Here is a 14128-nt window from a genome sequence, read left to right as displayed (position 1 = left end):
CTAGAGGCAGTAATGCAGGAGGAGTCTAGTATTAAGTAATGACGGGGAAATACAGTTAAAGCACAACAGTTAATGTCACTAATTGTAGACACCAAAAAATGCTGTAAGATCAAACAAGTGTTTTACTTTAAATATTACTTTTTACAATTATTCAACACATGAGCTACATGGAGTCTTGCTCTGTTGCCCAGGCTAGAGTGCAGTGGCATGATCTCGGCTCACCACAACCTCTGCCTCCCAGGTTCAAGTGGCTCTCATGCCTCAGTTCAAGCGGTTCTCATGCCTCGTGCCTGTAGGTGGGATTACAGGCAAGCGCCAGCACACCCAACTAATTTTTTTATCTATAGTAGAGAAGGGGCTCACCATGTTGACCAGGCTGGTCTCGAACTCCTGACCTCAAGTGATCTGCCTACCTTGGCCTCCCAAATTCCAGGGATTACAGGCCTCATCAAGTTTTGAAAAGTTACCCAATGTATAACATGTTAACAAAACTTTAGTAACATTCTACTGAAACTGTGTGCCCCAAAGATTTAAAGAAATCAATTAACTAACAAAAATTCTTAAGTTTACAAAATGACAAAAAAAAAACAAACAGAAAGAAGGAAACCCAACCTACTAAAACACTGAAACTCCCTCTGCTTATGAGATAAGAAGAACTGGCTGAAACTGGTTAAAACCAGTATGGCCAAGTAGAGTCTGCAAAGAGTGAGTCTGCTGACATCAGAGCCTGAATTTCCAGCATGTGTCACACTAACTTCCCCCAAATTTGCACACGCAACCCATCAGATAACATAAAGAAATAACTATACATGCCCAAAGACTTTCCAGACCTCTCCTTTCCTTCCATTAATCACCTACTAATCTCAGAATCCACACCCTGAACCTTTTCTTTAAAAAGAAAGAAAAAATAAAAATACTCTTTAATGCCAGCACAGGAGTCAGATTTGAAATTCACTCCTGTCTCCTTAGGAGTCAACTTTCAATATAAAGCTTATTCTCAAAAACCCAGTGTCACCACTTCACTTGAGTAGACTAGAAGAAAAAAAAAAGAAAAAGAAAAACAATGTATCATAATATTAGCTTCTAACACATCAAGCAAAGAGTCTCCACTGGCTCTGTAACATTTGTGGTCTTAATGAGATAGCTCATGTGTTGCTTCTTCAAATGCAAATGTTCTTATGCTGTCAGCAGTCTCATGATCAGATTTTCCTTTTTACTTTTAATATTCTTAGTCTCGATCTATGTTTCCAATCCACTTAAGATGCTTACATATCAAAACAGAGGCTCTTACTCTGTGTATCAAATTTGTTCACTTTCTATTGATGCCTACTCCCATTAATCCCCACTTGCTTATAAAACTGAAGGAGATTATGATAAACTCAACTGATGAAAGGCAAAAACTGAAGATACTTGAGCAGTAGCAGAAGCTCTTTTCTTTATAATAGTCTTAATTTATTCACGTATCTTTAATGTTCTAACCTCTACTACATAGTGGAAAATTACAGTGGAAAAAATTACTATTACATTGGAAAATTATCTACACAGATCAGGCAGTTTTTTTTCAATGAACCACATAAAAATTTACCTTTGATCTTTTGTTTGGTGTATATGCTTTTGCATTGCTAAATATCAACCGGATGTCTTTGCAAAACTCCAAAGGGCTGTCATAATTTCCCGCATCTAGAGTTTCCCTTACTGTTCCAAAATCCATTGGGGTATCTATAATATCTCTGTAATCCTAGGTTTTAAAAACAATATTTAATTCATAGATTCATTTCTTGCTTTTAGAAATGTAAATGCATCAGATCTCTAAAAACTTTGAAATGATGGAAGAGAGGAAAAGATTAGAGGACTCTTAAAATTCATTACTAATGTTTAAAAAGAGGTATAAAAACAAAGACAAGGTAGAAATATACCAAAATGTTAATGTCTATTTATTGTTAGTGACACATGGGATGGTTTCATTTCCTGCTGTATATACTCCAAGCATCCTGCAGTCACTCTGTGCTGTTATAATCCAACTTTTTTTATAAAGTCATCTTTCAATTTCCCTTTTTAAAGCATGCAAACAGACACGTTTATCCAATTCATAGTTCTCCTAGTGCTGGGCCCACTTAGATAGAAATCTAAGTAGATCCATCCCATTGTTATGTAATACTGGTTATCTAAGTCTAAATTCTTAAATGAGTTTACGAGGGTGTCTATAAATTGAAGAAAACTATGTAAAAACAGTATTTCTACCACTAACTTAGTGATAGGAGCAAAAAAGTTAACATAAAGCCTAGGTATCTTTCTCTTTAAAGTTTAATAACTCTACCCCAATTTCCTCACTGCAAAACAAGAAAAGCCCCAAACATTTAAACAATGGAAACTTACTGGATATTCAACCAAATCAACAGGTTGTCTAAATGGTTCAGAATCTTCACACTGAAAAATTAAGTTCACTAGTTCCTTACACTGTTTCTTCCAGTTGCTTTCAACGTAGTTCGTAGCTCTGATGCTTTTTTTCCCATCACGGACCTAAAAATACATTCACAGTCTTAAGAAAAATCACACTATTGGTGTAAGACTGTGGTAAAAATGTAACTGATCTACTGTCTTCTATAAAAACACAATAATGTCATATATGTTGCTCTCAACACATTTTTCCGGAAATGAAATTTTTAAACTATGCATGTAACACATTTTGATGTAACTTAACCAATTTCAGAAATATTACAAAGTTAGCTATGAAAAGCATACTCTAACGAGAGCACATTATCTAGTGAAAGGCTATTCCATGACCTCTCACCTCCCAGGTTTATAATATTTGTTTTTGCAGAATATGAAGCATATGTGATAATATGATAGGCAGAATAATGGCCCCACCAAAGATGTCCACATCATAATCCTCATAACCTGTGACTATGTTACCTTACATGAGAAAAGGTATTTTGCATTAAGGGTATATAGACCTTGAGATGAAAGATTATCTTGAATTGATTGCTTGGACCCAGTATAGCCATAAAAGTTTTTATAAGAGAGAGGCAGAAAGGACAGAGTTAGAGAGAGACTGAAAAATGCTACATTGTTGGCTTGAAAGATGGAACAAGGGGACCTGGAGCCAAGGTGAGGACACCCACTAGAAGCTGGAAAATGCAAATAACTCTCCCTGGAGCTTCTAGCCACACTAAGACCATGATTCTGACCTAGAGACCCATGAAAACTTCTAATCTACAGAACTATCAGGTAATACGTTTTTATTATTTAAGCAACTAAATTTGTGATTTGCTGCAGCAAACAACAAATAAATACAAACACTAAACACTTGGGAGTCTAAAAATAAAATTAAATGAAAATGACTAATCAAATTAGAGTATTTTAGGTCTAACTTTTCAGTATTCTGGAAGGCAAGCACATGGTATAAATTAATATTTCATAAAAAGCTTAAATTTAAGGAGCATTTGGAGGAAATTTAAAATGATCTGGGCTGGCCGGGCGCGGTGGCTCACACTTGTAATCCCAGCACTTTGGGAGGCCAAGGCGGGCGGATCATGAGGTCAGGAGATCGAGACCACGATGAAACCCCGTTTCTACTAAAAATACAAAAAATTAGCCAGGCGTGGTGGTGGGCGCCTGTAGTCCCAGCTACTCAGAGAGGCTGAGGCAGGAGAATGGCGTGAACCCGGGAGGCGGAGCTTGCAGTGAGCCGAGATTGCGCCACTGCACTCCAGCCTGGGCAACAGAATGAGACTCTGTCTCAAAAAATAAATAAATAAAATAAAATAAAATTATCTGGGCTAAAATGTCTTAAGCATGTTCATACTAATAACCTTTAATTTTAATTACTCTATATTTGAACTTCAAAGCCTGCTGATGATACCCCATTATGATTACCCACTTTCATAAACTTAGTTCCATAGACCCTTCTCCTTACCCCTCCAACCTCATCATCCCAACATATCTCCATTTTTAAAAAAAGTTCACTCACCAAACCCTGGTTAGTTTTCCCTAAAAAGGTCTCATAATTTTCCTTTCCTCTCCATTCCAAGCAAATATCCTTGACTAGGTACCCATCCTTCACCCTGTATTCTTGGAATAAACTCCTAATTCATCTCCTTTAATACACATCTTCTTATCCTTCAAATTGTATTATCTATTTTGGCTGTTCAATTGATTCTCTACTTTAAATGAAATCCTTGGATTTCATTATCACCGTAATCTACCCCAATCATAACAGCCAGACACAGCCACTTTGGTCACTTCAACATCCAACCTCTACACCAGTCAGGTGTAGTGCCCTTAACAGTCTATGGACATGCCATGCCATACTTCTCTACTCTTTTTGTCTTTCCTGTGGTAGCCTCTATTTTTTGAATGGCCTCTTCTTACTCCATCTCACTCTGATAATACAGTACAAATTCCAACTCTCCCACTAAACCTTTCCAGTAATTTCTCCCATTTTGTTAATAAAATATTCAGTATCTACATTGATATAACTTTTCAAAGACAAAAACTAAAATCCTGAATTGATTTTAAAACAAAGAAAAAGAAACTACAAAAGTCAACCATGCAGAGTAACTTACTCTCCAAAATATTCAGTATCTACATTGATATAACTTTTCAAAGACAAAAACTAAAATCCTGGATTGATTTTAAAACAAAGAAAAAGAAACTACAAAAGTCAACCGTGCAGAGTAACTTACTCTCCTTCTTCCAGAAGATGTTTTAGGAAGATCACTATCATCCTAGGAATAAAATCAGAGCACCTTAAGTATTTAGAGTCTCATTAGAAAATAATAACATAATCTTAATAAATAACATATCAAAGACATTTGGTATTACCAGAATTATAACATGTTACTAACAAAATCTCCCAAGAAAGACTACCAGATGATCTTTGTGGCACCCAGGCTTGAAAAAAAAAAAATCATTCTTAATAATCCTTTTTCATTCCCTAAGAACATGAACTAATTCTAAAACTTGAAATTACAGCTATAAAAAGACGCTTCATGCATTTCCTAAATAGAAAACTTGCGTTTTACCTCTATCCACAAATCCCCAGAAACATACAGATTCCTATAGTTTCTGGATTTTGTGTTCTATAGTACAGGCATGCATTACCACCCCCATCTAACTTTTTTATTGATTGTAGAGACAGGGTCTCAAACTCCTGGCTCAAGCGATCTTCCCATCTCAGCCTGCTAAAGCACTGGGATTATAGGTGTGAGCCACTGTGCCCAGCCTCCAAGGTACTTTATATAATACACCTTTCACTAGCTAAAATATAGAAAGAGAGTATATTCCACACCTAAAATGATTCACTTAGATATATTTTGATATTAGCTAAAACAAATTACCTCATAAATCATCTAGAAAATTCAAAAATATATTTTTATCAAATGCCCTATTTGTTCATTGGACTACTGCAAGAGTTCGTACTAGAAAGCCAACATTTTCTTCTTCACTTTTTAAAAATACCATTTGAAATAAACAAAAACCATTATAAAATCAACAAACTTCATACCAAATCCTCAGCATTTTGCTCATCATTTTCAGATGTGTTAGAAAGTTCTGAGATATTTGTACAGTGTTGATTCCTAAAAAACAAATTTTCACTTTAATAGTATGCAGATGTAGTGACTTGTTGGCAAGGATTCAAACTATACATTAAAATATAAACAGTTCACCAACCTATATGTGCCTAATTTCAAACAGAGGACTATCAGGTTTTCCCCCAACCCTTTGGGAACATAACTAGCCATCTTAAATCCTAATTTAGAATCTTGAAGGTTTTTCTTGTTTTCCGTTAAGTATGTATCCAAATTAAGCAAGTAATCCAGAAATAATATATGTATGGCCTCGATTGGATGAATACATGGATGAGTTTTTCTAAGTATCATCAATAGCAGTATTCACACAGTAAGTACCAGGAAAACAGTTGATTTAAGGTATAAAATATATATATATATATATATATATATGTAAGGGAAAAAGGAATTGAAATTAAAGCAAATAGTATCTTACTGTACACACAGGAGAAAAAAAGAATGCTAAAATACGGATATCTAAGCATAAAGGAGACAAAAATGGGTATATAATTTTCCTGAAGTAAGAACAAGAAGGTGATTCTGGGGAGGAGGTAACTTTAAGTATGAGTCCCCAGAACTTAGGACAGAATCAACCCAAGAAAGCTGACAAGAAGCAGTTACTCCCCAGTTTTCAGCTAGATGCTGAAAACGATGGCACTGTTTCTAAATTAAGAATGCTCACTAGAGTAGAGCAGACTAGAACCTGGGTCTGAATTTCCAAGTCAGTTTACATTCTTTGATTCCGAATTGACTTCTGAATTTAAGAAAATCTATAGAATATTCACACCTATACAAACATTTTCACAGGACATAATCTGCAACAGATTAAAACTCAACATAATCATGAGAAAATACCAAACAAACTCCAATTTAGTCTATAAAATAAGTAACATAACTATACTCTATAAAATAAGTAACGTTCATAAAAATGATGAGGTGATAAAGACAAGAAAAAATTGAAGGAGACTAAGAAAACAAAACGCTAAATTTGATGGGGATTCTGGATTAGATTCTGAAACATAAAAGGGTGTAAAAACTAGTGAGATCCAAATAAATTCTACACTTTCTGTCAGTAGCATGGTACCAAGTTTTTTTTTAACGTTTCATAAGTATACCGTAGTTATGTAAAATGTTAACCTAAGGGGAGACTAGATGAAAGGCAAATGGCAACTTTCTGGAGTATAAAATTATTTCAAAATTTTAAAAAGCTGAAAAACTGAATTATTCAGTTTCTCAGACTTTTACTGAAATTATGTATGTAAAGAAATGTCATCTAAAGTAAAGCATTAAAAGAGTATAGTTCTGAGTAAAAAATAAAACTAGATAATTTTTTGTTCCTATTTTTTTTTCTGGAGACAGAGTTTCGCTCTTGTCACTCAGGCTGGAGTGCAATGGCATGATCTCGGCTCACTGTAACCACCACCTCCTGGGTTCAAGCAATTCTCCCGCCTCAGCCACCCACCACCACGCCAGCCTAATTTTTGTATTTTTTTAGTAGAGACGGGGTTTCACCATGTTGGCTAGGCTGGTCTCAAATGCCTGATCGCAAGTGATCTGACGGCCTTAGCCTCCCAAAGTGCTGGGATTAACAGGCATGAGCCACGACGCCCGGCAAAACTAGATGATTGTTAATAGCACAATATGCAGTCACTTTTACACAATATCTATGAAATTACTTACTTGATAAATTTTAAAAGTTGGTCAGTTATCTTTTTAGCTGATCTTGCAATTACACTCTCAGGTTCGTTAAATGTTCTGGCATTATGTTCTATATATCTGACCTCCCAAACTAACGCAGACAGCCTCCTTCAAAATAAAGTAGACAATTTAGGGCTTAGAAAATGAGAAGATAGAAACCAAGTGAAACAGTGCAGCATGTGAATTAAACAACTGTGAAATAATAATTAAACCATAAGTGCAAAGTTATAATGAATAACCTTCTAATGCTCTCAACTTGGTCACAGTCATAGGCAATATACTGGACACCGAAGCAATTATATTGAACTGAAGAGGACAAAAATCTTAACAAATTACTTAATCACATACAGAAAACCAATAAAACTACCTTCCCTTTTCATATTGCATATAGGTACCTTTTAAAATTGCTGAATCTCAATAAAGAAAATATGTTAAATATCATCAACCCTAAAAGCTCGCCCAGCAAGCTGGGATTACACCTGTAATCCCAACACTTTGGGAGGCCAAGGCAGGAGGACAGCATGAGCTCAGGGGTTCAAGATCAGCCTGGACAACATGGCAAAACCCCATCTTTACCAAAAATAAAAATTAAAAAATTAGCCAGGCGTACTGGTGCGCACCTGTAGCCCCAGCTATTCAAGAGGCTGAGGTGGGAGGATTGCCTGAGCCTGGCAGGTTGAGGCTACGGTGAGCTACCATCACGCCACTGCACTCCAGCCTGGGTGACAGAGCAAGACTCTATCTCAAAAACAAACAAACAAAAACTAAGAGCTTCAGTCTCACTGTAAACAATCAAGTGGTTTCTGATTGGAATGCACATTCCAGTGTTAAATTACAGAGATAATTACATCGATAATGTGGACTCAAGATGACTTTTTATAATTTCTTAAAGTAGTTGAATTATAAAAGTTAAAATACAATCAACTAGTGTAAAAATCATTAAGAATAGGAAATTTTATACTTACCAGTGCTCTAGAAGCCAAAGATAAAAAGTCAGTGCCTCTGGGAAATTAATCTTCCAAAGGCCAAAAAGACCAAGTATTAACTATATAAATATTATTTTTAAATGTAGGTAAATAGAAATTTAAACATACAAAGAAAAAAAATACAGTACCTAACAACTTAACAGAATTTCTAAGAAAAACAGATTACTAAAGATTGAAGGTTGAGGCCCTGACTCGGACCCTCCCTTCTCCAGCCAGGCCTGACCAGCCCCGCAACTCTCAGCCTCCTACTGATGTCAGCTGTGAGAGCCTGTGCTTAAATAAGATATCAGGCCTTACTGGAGACACTCAAGGATAGGTTGAACAACTACTTTTCCAGAGTAGAAAGGAAACTCATGCATCAGAAAGGCCGGAAGTATATGACTGTATAAATAACAGAATCTACTCAGAACAGTTTAAGGAATTTCTTGGGACCTACAATAAACTTAAGAGAAACCTGCTTTTTGGACTGTGTTAAAGACTTCACAACAAAAGTAAAGCCTGAAGAGACCACCTGTTCAGAACATTGCTTACAGAAATATATTTTTTTAACTGTTAAGTTCAGGGGTTCAAGTACAGGATTGTTACACAGGGAAACTTGTGTCACAGGGATTGGTTGTACAGATTATTTCATCACTCAAGTATTAAGCCTAGTACCCATTAGTTGTTTTTCTTGATTCTCTCTGTCCTGTCACCCTCCAAAAGGCCCTAGTGTGTGTTGTTCCCCTCTGTGTGTCCATGTGGTCTTATCATTTAGCTCTCACAAAAATATTTATTTATTTTTTTTTTATTGCTTAGACAGGGTCTCACTCCACCACCCAGGCTGGAGTGCAGTGGCGTGATCTCAGTTCACTGCAACCTCCACCTCCTGGGTTCAAGCGATTCTCCTGCCTCAGCCTCCCAAGTACCTGATGTTACAAGCACATGCCACCATGCCTGGCTAATTTTTGTATTTTCAGTAGAGAAGGGGTTTCACCATGTTGGCCAGGCTGGTCTCAAACTCTTGACCTCAGGTGATCTACCTGCCTGGGCCTCATGAAGTGCTGGGATTACAGGCATAGGCCAATGCGCCTGGCCTCCTACAAAAATTATTTTTAAATGACACAAAGAATATCCAAGAGATTTCAGGAATATCATATTCAACAGAACAAAGCCCTGGTAGCCAAAGCAAAACTACTTGGCCAATCACAATAGGTAACTACTGATGGACGGACTTTTGATGAAAGACTGCCAACAGCTGCTGCACTGGAAATGAGGATTCATCTGACAGAATTCCCTGGGAGCAGTAGCCACCCTGTTAAACCATCTGTCATGAGTTTGGCAAATGAAAACCACTGGAGAAACAAAACCACTATTTACCAAGAATAATTAAAATAGAAGGTCTTATTGTTCAAATAATAAGACACAACATTTACTGAGGCCTTAAGATTCTGCAGCTTGGTTATCTGATTAGAAAAACAAACAACTGTTTCAACTGTGGCTGTTAATTTTAAAACAAATTATGTCTTCAATCATGTATGAGGATAGAAAAATTCTCATTACTAAAGTACCAGTGAAAGTTTACTGAAATAAGTGGAATAAAAGTAAAATTTCAGTGATATGGAAATAATCACTGAAAGAAAAAACAAGGGTGAAATATGGTAGTCAATCTTCTGCCTGGCCCTACACCTAACCACAGGCATCTAACACCATCTGACAATGAAAGAGAATAATGAAACAGAAAATGCTAATCAGCCCCCAATTCTACCACTCTTTCTTTGTTTACCCTAGTCAATATTGCCAAATATAGCTTTTTAAACATTTTGAAAGCAGGTTTCTACTAACCTGTAAAATCGATTAACAAGTCTCATTCGAATTGTGTAAAGATCGGTTGGATAAGCTACTACAGTACAGTACTTCGGGTATGTACACAGATCAACAGGGCCTGCAAAAGCTGCTGCTATATCTGTTAGGGAAGACAGGAGAGTTTTTAATCAATAAATCCATTGCCTCTAAGTGGTACTTCTCTAGAAATCATTCATAAGATATGGCTACATTTAACATTACAGGCTAAATTAAAAGATAACCAACACAAAGTGTAGAAAAGAACAGAAACCTCGATTATGCTAGTTATTTTTAAATACCTTTATGAAAAAAATTGAAAAAAAACTTTTCATCCTAAAAAAAAAAAAAACTTACCAAGATTCAAAAGTTGATCTATACCACTGATAATTCTATCACATTCTTCATCTCTTGATTTCTGACCCCATTCACCAGCTTGTGGTTTATACAGCAATTTCTCTAGCTCATCTGATGTGACAGAAATACTAGCTCCTAATTCTTCAGGTGGATCAACTATGAATACCATAAAAAACAAGGAGGGGAAGGAAAAAAAACAAAAAATAAATATATACGGTATTAAAATTTAATTTTCATAGCTTATAAAACTAGGTTATCTCCACAATCAAAAATAGAGTTCAAATGTGCAACTCTTTTAAAATTACTCATTGAGATTAACAAATTGCTTAAATTCAGGTAAACACACAATCTACCTACCCTAACAAATTAAAAATTAAAAATAAGAGTGCCAGTATTGCAGTTTTCAGTCTGTTTCTTCAAGGAAGCAAACTTAACCCTGAGGCCTCTGAAAACACAAACTGAACCTGACAATATTCAAAATTTTAAGCTTACATACAGTTAAAATTTTCAAATTAAAATTTTTAAAAAGTCAAGTCAAAATGGATAAAATAATCCCACATGACAAATAGCTAATTTTCTTAAATTTTTAGGGAGCTCAAATGAAACAGACTGGTATTTCTTGAAAAATAAGCAGAAGCGGGCAGGGTGGCTGACGCCTGTAATCCTAGCACTTTGAGAGGCCGAGGTGGGTGGATCACCTGGGGTCAGGAGTTCGAGACCAGCCTGGCCAACGTGGCAAAACCCCGTCTCTACTAAAAATACAAAACTTAGCCAGCTGTGGTGGGGCACACCTGTAATCCCAGCTACTAAGGAGACTGAGACAGGAGAATAGCTTGAACCCGGAGGTGGAGGTTGCAGTGAGCTGAGATTGTGCCATTGCACTCCAGCCTGGGCAACAGGGTGAGACTCTGTCTCAAAAAAAAAAAAAAAAAAAAAAGGAGAAAATCTAAGGAAGCTCAAAATATTTTAGCTTATTGAATATTGGTTCTAACATACAGATAAGAAATGTCATTTACTGTGTACTGTGTACTGGCTACCAGGTTAACTCAGAGCACGTTCACAATTAAGGAACAAGGGCATTGGGAAGAGCATCATTTTAACAGCTGCTAAATGGTGGAGAGAATGCTCATGGGAGCATTTCCTCTAGAAACATATCCGTTAAGATTCCTGCAAACATACACACAAGTTTTACATAGAGCATTCTTTGGGAATGCTCTTAACTTCAATAGAGTTGACCTATTAGAATTAAGTCATATGATGTAGTCTTTTAGCTGAGAGATGGGAATTTTTTAAACCTGGATGATAAATGATTCCTATAAGCTTATAATTCATGTTCTTGCAAAGAAAAAGGATTTCCATTCTATTTTCCGCATGAACATAAAAGAAATGTGGGGGAACAGGGCGGAGACATCCCACTGCCCTAATAAGCCAAAATGTGTATTTTGTACTGAATTATACTGTAATTCAGAGTTGTGCTTTCAATATTTTATCTCATCAAAAAGAAGAGGAAAGAGGCTGTATAGGCAGGCAACATAAAGTGCTTTAAAAAACACTGGTTTATCAAAGCTGGGATCTGAGTTCAAATCACATCTATACCACCTAAAAACTATGACTTTGGGCAAGGGGTGTGGGTGGGTGGCTGTGTGCGTGTGTCTGTTTTAATGCGGAGAAAGGGGGTCTCACTATGTTGCCTGGGCTGGTCTCCTCAAGTATTCTGGTGAATACTGATCAACCCACACGTGTGAAGAAACGACAGGACGCCAGGAAAAGAACCAAATGAAAGATCTGTGATAACAAAGGCCTGATGCACAAAAGGGCCAGCACCTGTGCCTGTTCCCACCAGCCAGACTGAAAAGCTGCATGATACATAGAGCAATGGATAGATTGCATAAAAGGGTCTTGCCTCAGAAGTCGAAAGTAAATCATTCTAGGCTGAGCACTGCTCCAAACGCATCTACCATATCTTAAAAAGATAAAATTGTTTCCGACTAGCTTAATTGTGTGACAGAACAAAGTGTAACACTTACAGGAATACAAAAATATACAGCACCCAACAAGGTAAAATTCACAATGTCTGACATAAAATTTAAAATGATAACGCAGGTAATACATTAGGAAATACCCATAATGAAGAGATTTATTAATCAACCAACCAGAATTGGCACATATGTTAGAATTAGCAAAGACATGAATGCAGTTATATTACGCATGTTCATTAAAAACATATATAAATGGAAGACATGAAACACACACCCAAATCCAACTTTTAGAGATGAAAACAACAAGCAGTAAGGTGAATACTATAATACACTGGCTGGTGATAGATAAGATATTCCAAAAGAAAATATAAATATATAAGATAAAAATATAAAAAGACTCAACGCCAGGCATGGTGGCTCATGCCTGTAATCCCAGCACTTTGGGAGGCCAAGGCAGGGGGATCACTTAAGGTCAGGAATTCAAGACCAGCCTGGCCAACATGGCAAAAGCCCATCTCTACTAAAAATACAAAAACTAGCCAGGCATGGTGGCACACACCTGTAGTCTCAGCTACTAAACAGGCTGAGGCAGGAGAATCGCTTGAACCTGGGAGGTGAAGGTTGCAATGAGTGGAGATTGCGCCACTGCACTCCAGACTGGGCAACAAAGCAAAACTACATCTTTAAAAAAAAAAAAAAATTCAAAAGAGCACAGTATGTGTTATTCATTTCTGAATGTATATCATCATTGAGAGGAAAAAACTAAATCTTTTCTCATAATGTCTACTTAGCGCCTAACTTGATGCCCCCCAAACAGTAGACATTCAAGAAATGTGTATGAAACAAATGTGATGTAGTGATATGATTTACTCTATAAGCATAGCTAATATTTCATAAAACAAAGCAATAACTAATATTTTCCAAACATAAAACTAAAAAGATGCATATGTAACAAATTTTACACTAACATAGTGTAGACACAGCAATAAAAACTGAAGACACAGCAATAAAAATTATCCTAATGCAACAGTAAAAGAAAATAAAGCAAAAAAAAAAAAAATCCAGAAAAGCCCCAAAATGCGGAGACCATTTAAGGGAACAGAAGAAATTATGATATCCAGAACTAATGGATAACAGTTTAAAATGAGGAAAGAACCTCAATGTTTCTCAGCCAGGCTCGGTGGCTCACGCCTGTAATCCCACCACTTTGGGAGGCCAACGCAGGCAGATCACTTGAGGCCAGAAGTTCAAGTCTAGTATGGCCAACATGGCAAAATAGCTGGGTGGCACATGCCTATAGTTCCAGCTACTCAGCAGGCTGAGACACGAGAACCACTTGAGCCTGGCAGGTGGAGGTTGCAGTGAGTCACGATTGCACCACTGCACTTCAACCTGGGCAAAGAGGGAGACTGTCTCAAAAAAAAAAAAAGAAAGAAAAAAGAAAAAAAAAGAAATTGAACATTTCTACAAAGATATAAAAATGACCAATAAGCAAAGGAAAAAATGCTCAGTATCATTAGGCATCAGAGAAAGGCAAATCGAAACCACAATAATACTTCCTATAAGTTAAAACAGAAGTGTCCAGGATGTGAAAAAACTGGAACCCACATACACTGTTGCTGGAAATGTAAAATGGTATACCTGCTCCAAAAAACCATTTGTCAGCCCTCAAAAGGTTAAACAGTTACCATGTAACCCAGCAATGCCACTCCTACATATG

General features: G+C 36.6%; 1 protein-coding gene across 6 annotated transcripts in view; it reads right to left on the bottom strand.

The window, feature by feature from the left end:
• Positions 1-14128, bottom strand: part of BRWD1 (bromodomain and WD repeat domain containing 1) — a 129074-nt gene that overhangs the window by 23018 nt on the left and 91928 nt on the right. For all 6 annotated transcript variants that reach the window (XM_032175931.2, XM_032175928.2, XM_058427926.1 and 3 more), the window contains 7 exons: positions 10430-10585; positions 10076-10196; positions 7251-7376; positions 5507-5579; positions 4686-4727; positions 2377-2520; positions 1586-1738 (listed from right to left, as the gene is read on the bottom strand). In XM_032175931.2, the coding sequence (XP_032031822.1) occupies positions 1586-1738; positions 2377-2520; positions 4686-4727; positions 5507-5579; positions 7251-7376; positions 10076-10196; positions 10430-10585 (815 nt within the window). The remainder of the gene's footprint in view (positions 1-1585; positions 1739-2376; positions 2521-4685; positions 4728-5506; positions 5580-7250; positions 7377-10075; positions 10197-10429; positions 10586-14128) is intronic.

Source organism: Hylobates moloch, unplaced genomic scaffold (assembly GCF_009828535.3).
Source record: "Hylobates moloch isolate HMO894 unplaced genomic scaffold, HMol_V3 SCAFFOLD_14, whole genome shotgun sequence".
Lineage (NCBI taxonomy): Eukaryota > Metazoa > Chordata > Mammalia > Primates > Hylobatidae > Hylobates > Hylobates moloch.
This window is presented reverse-complemented; position numbering and strand designations above follow the sequence as displayed.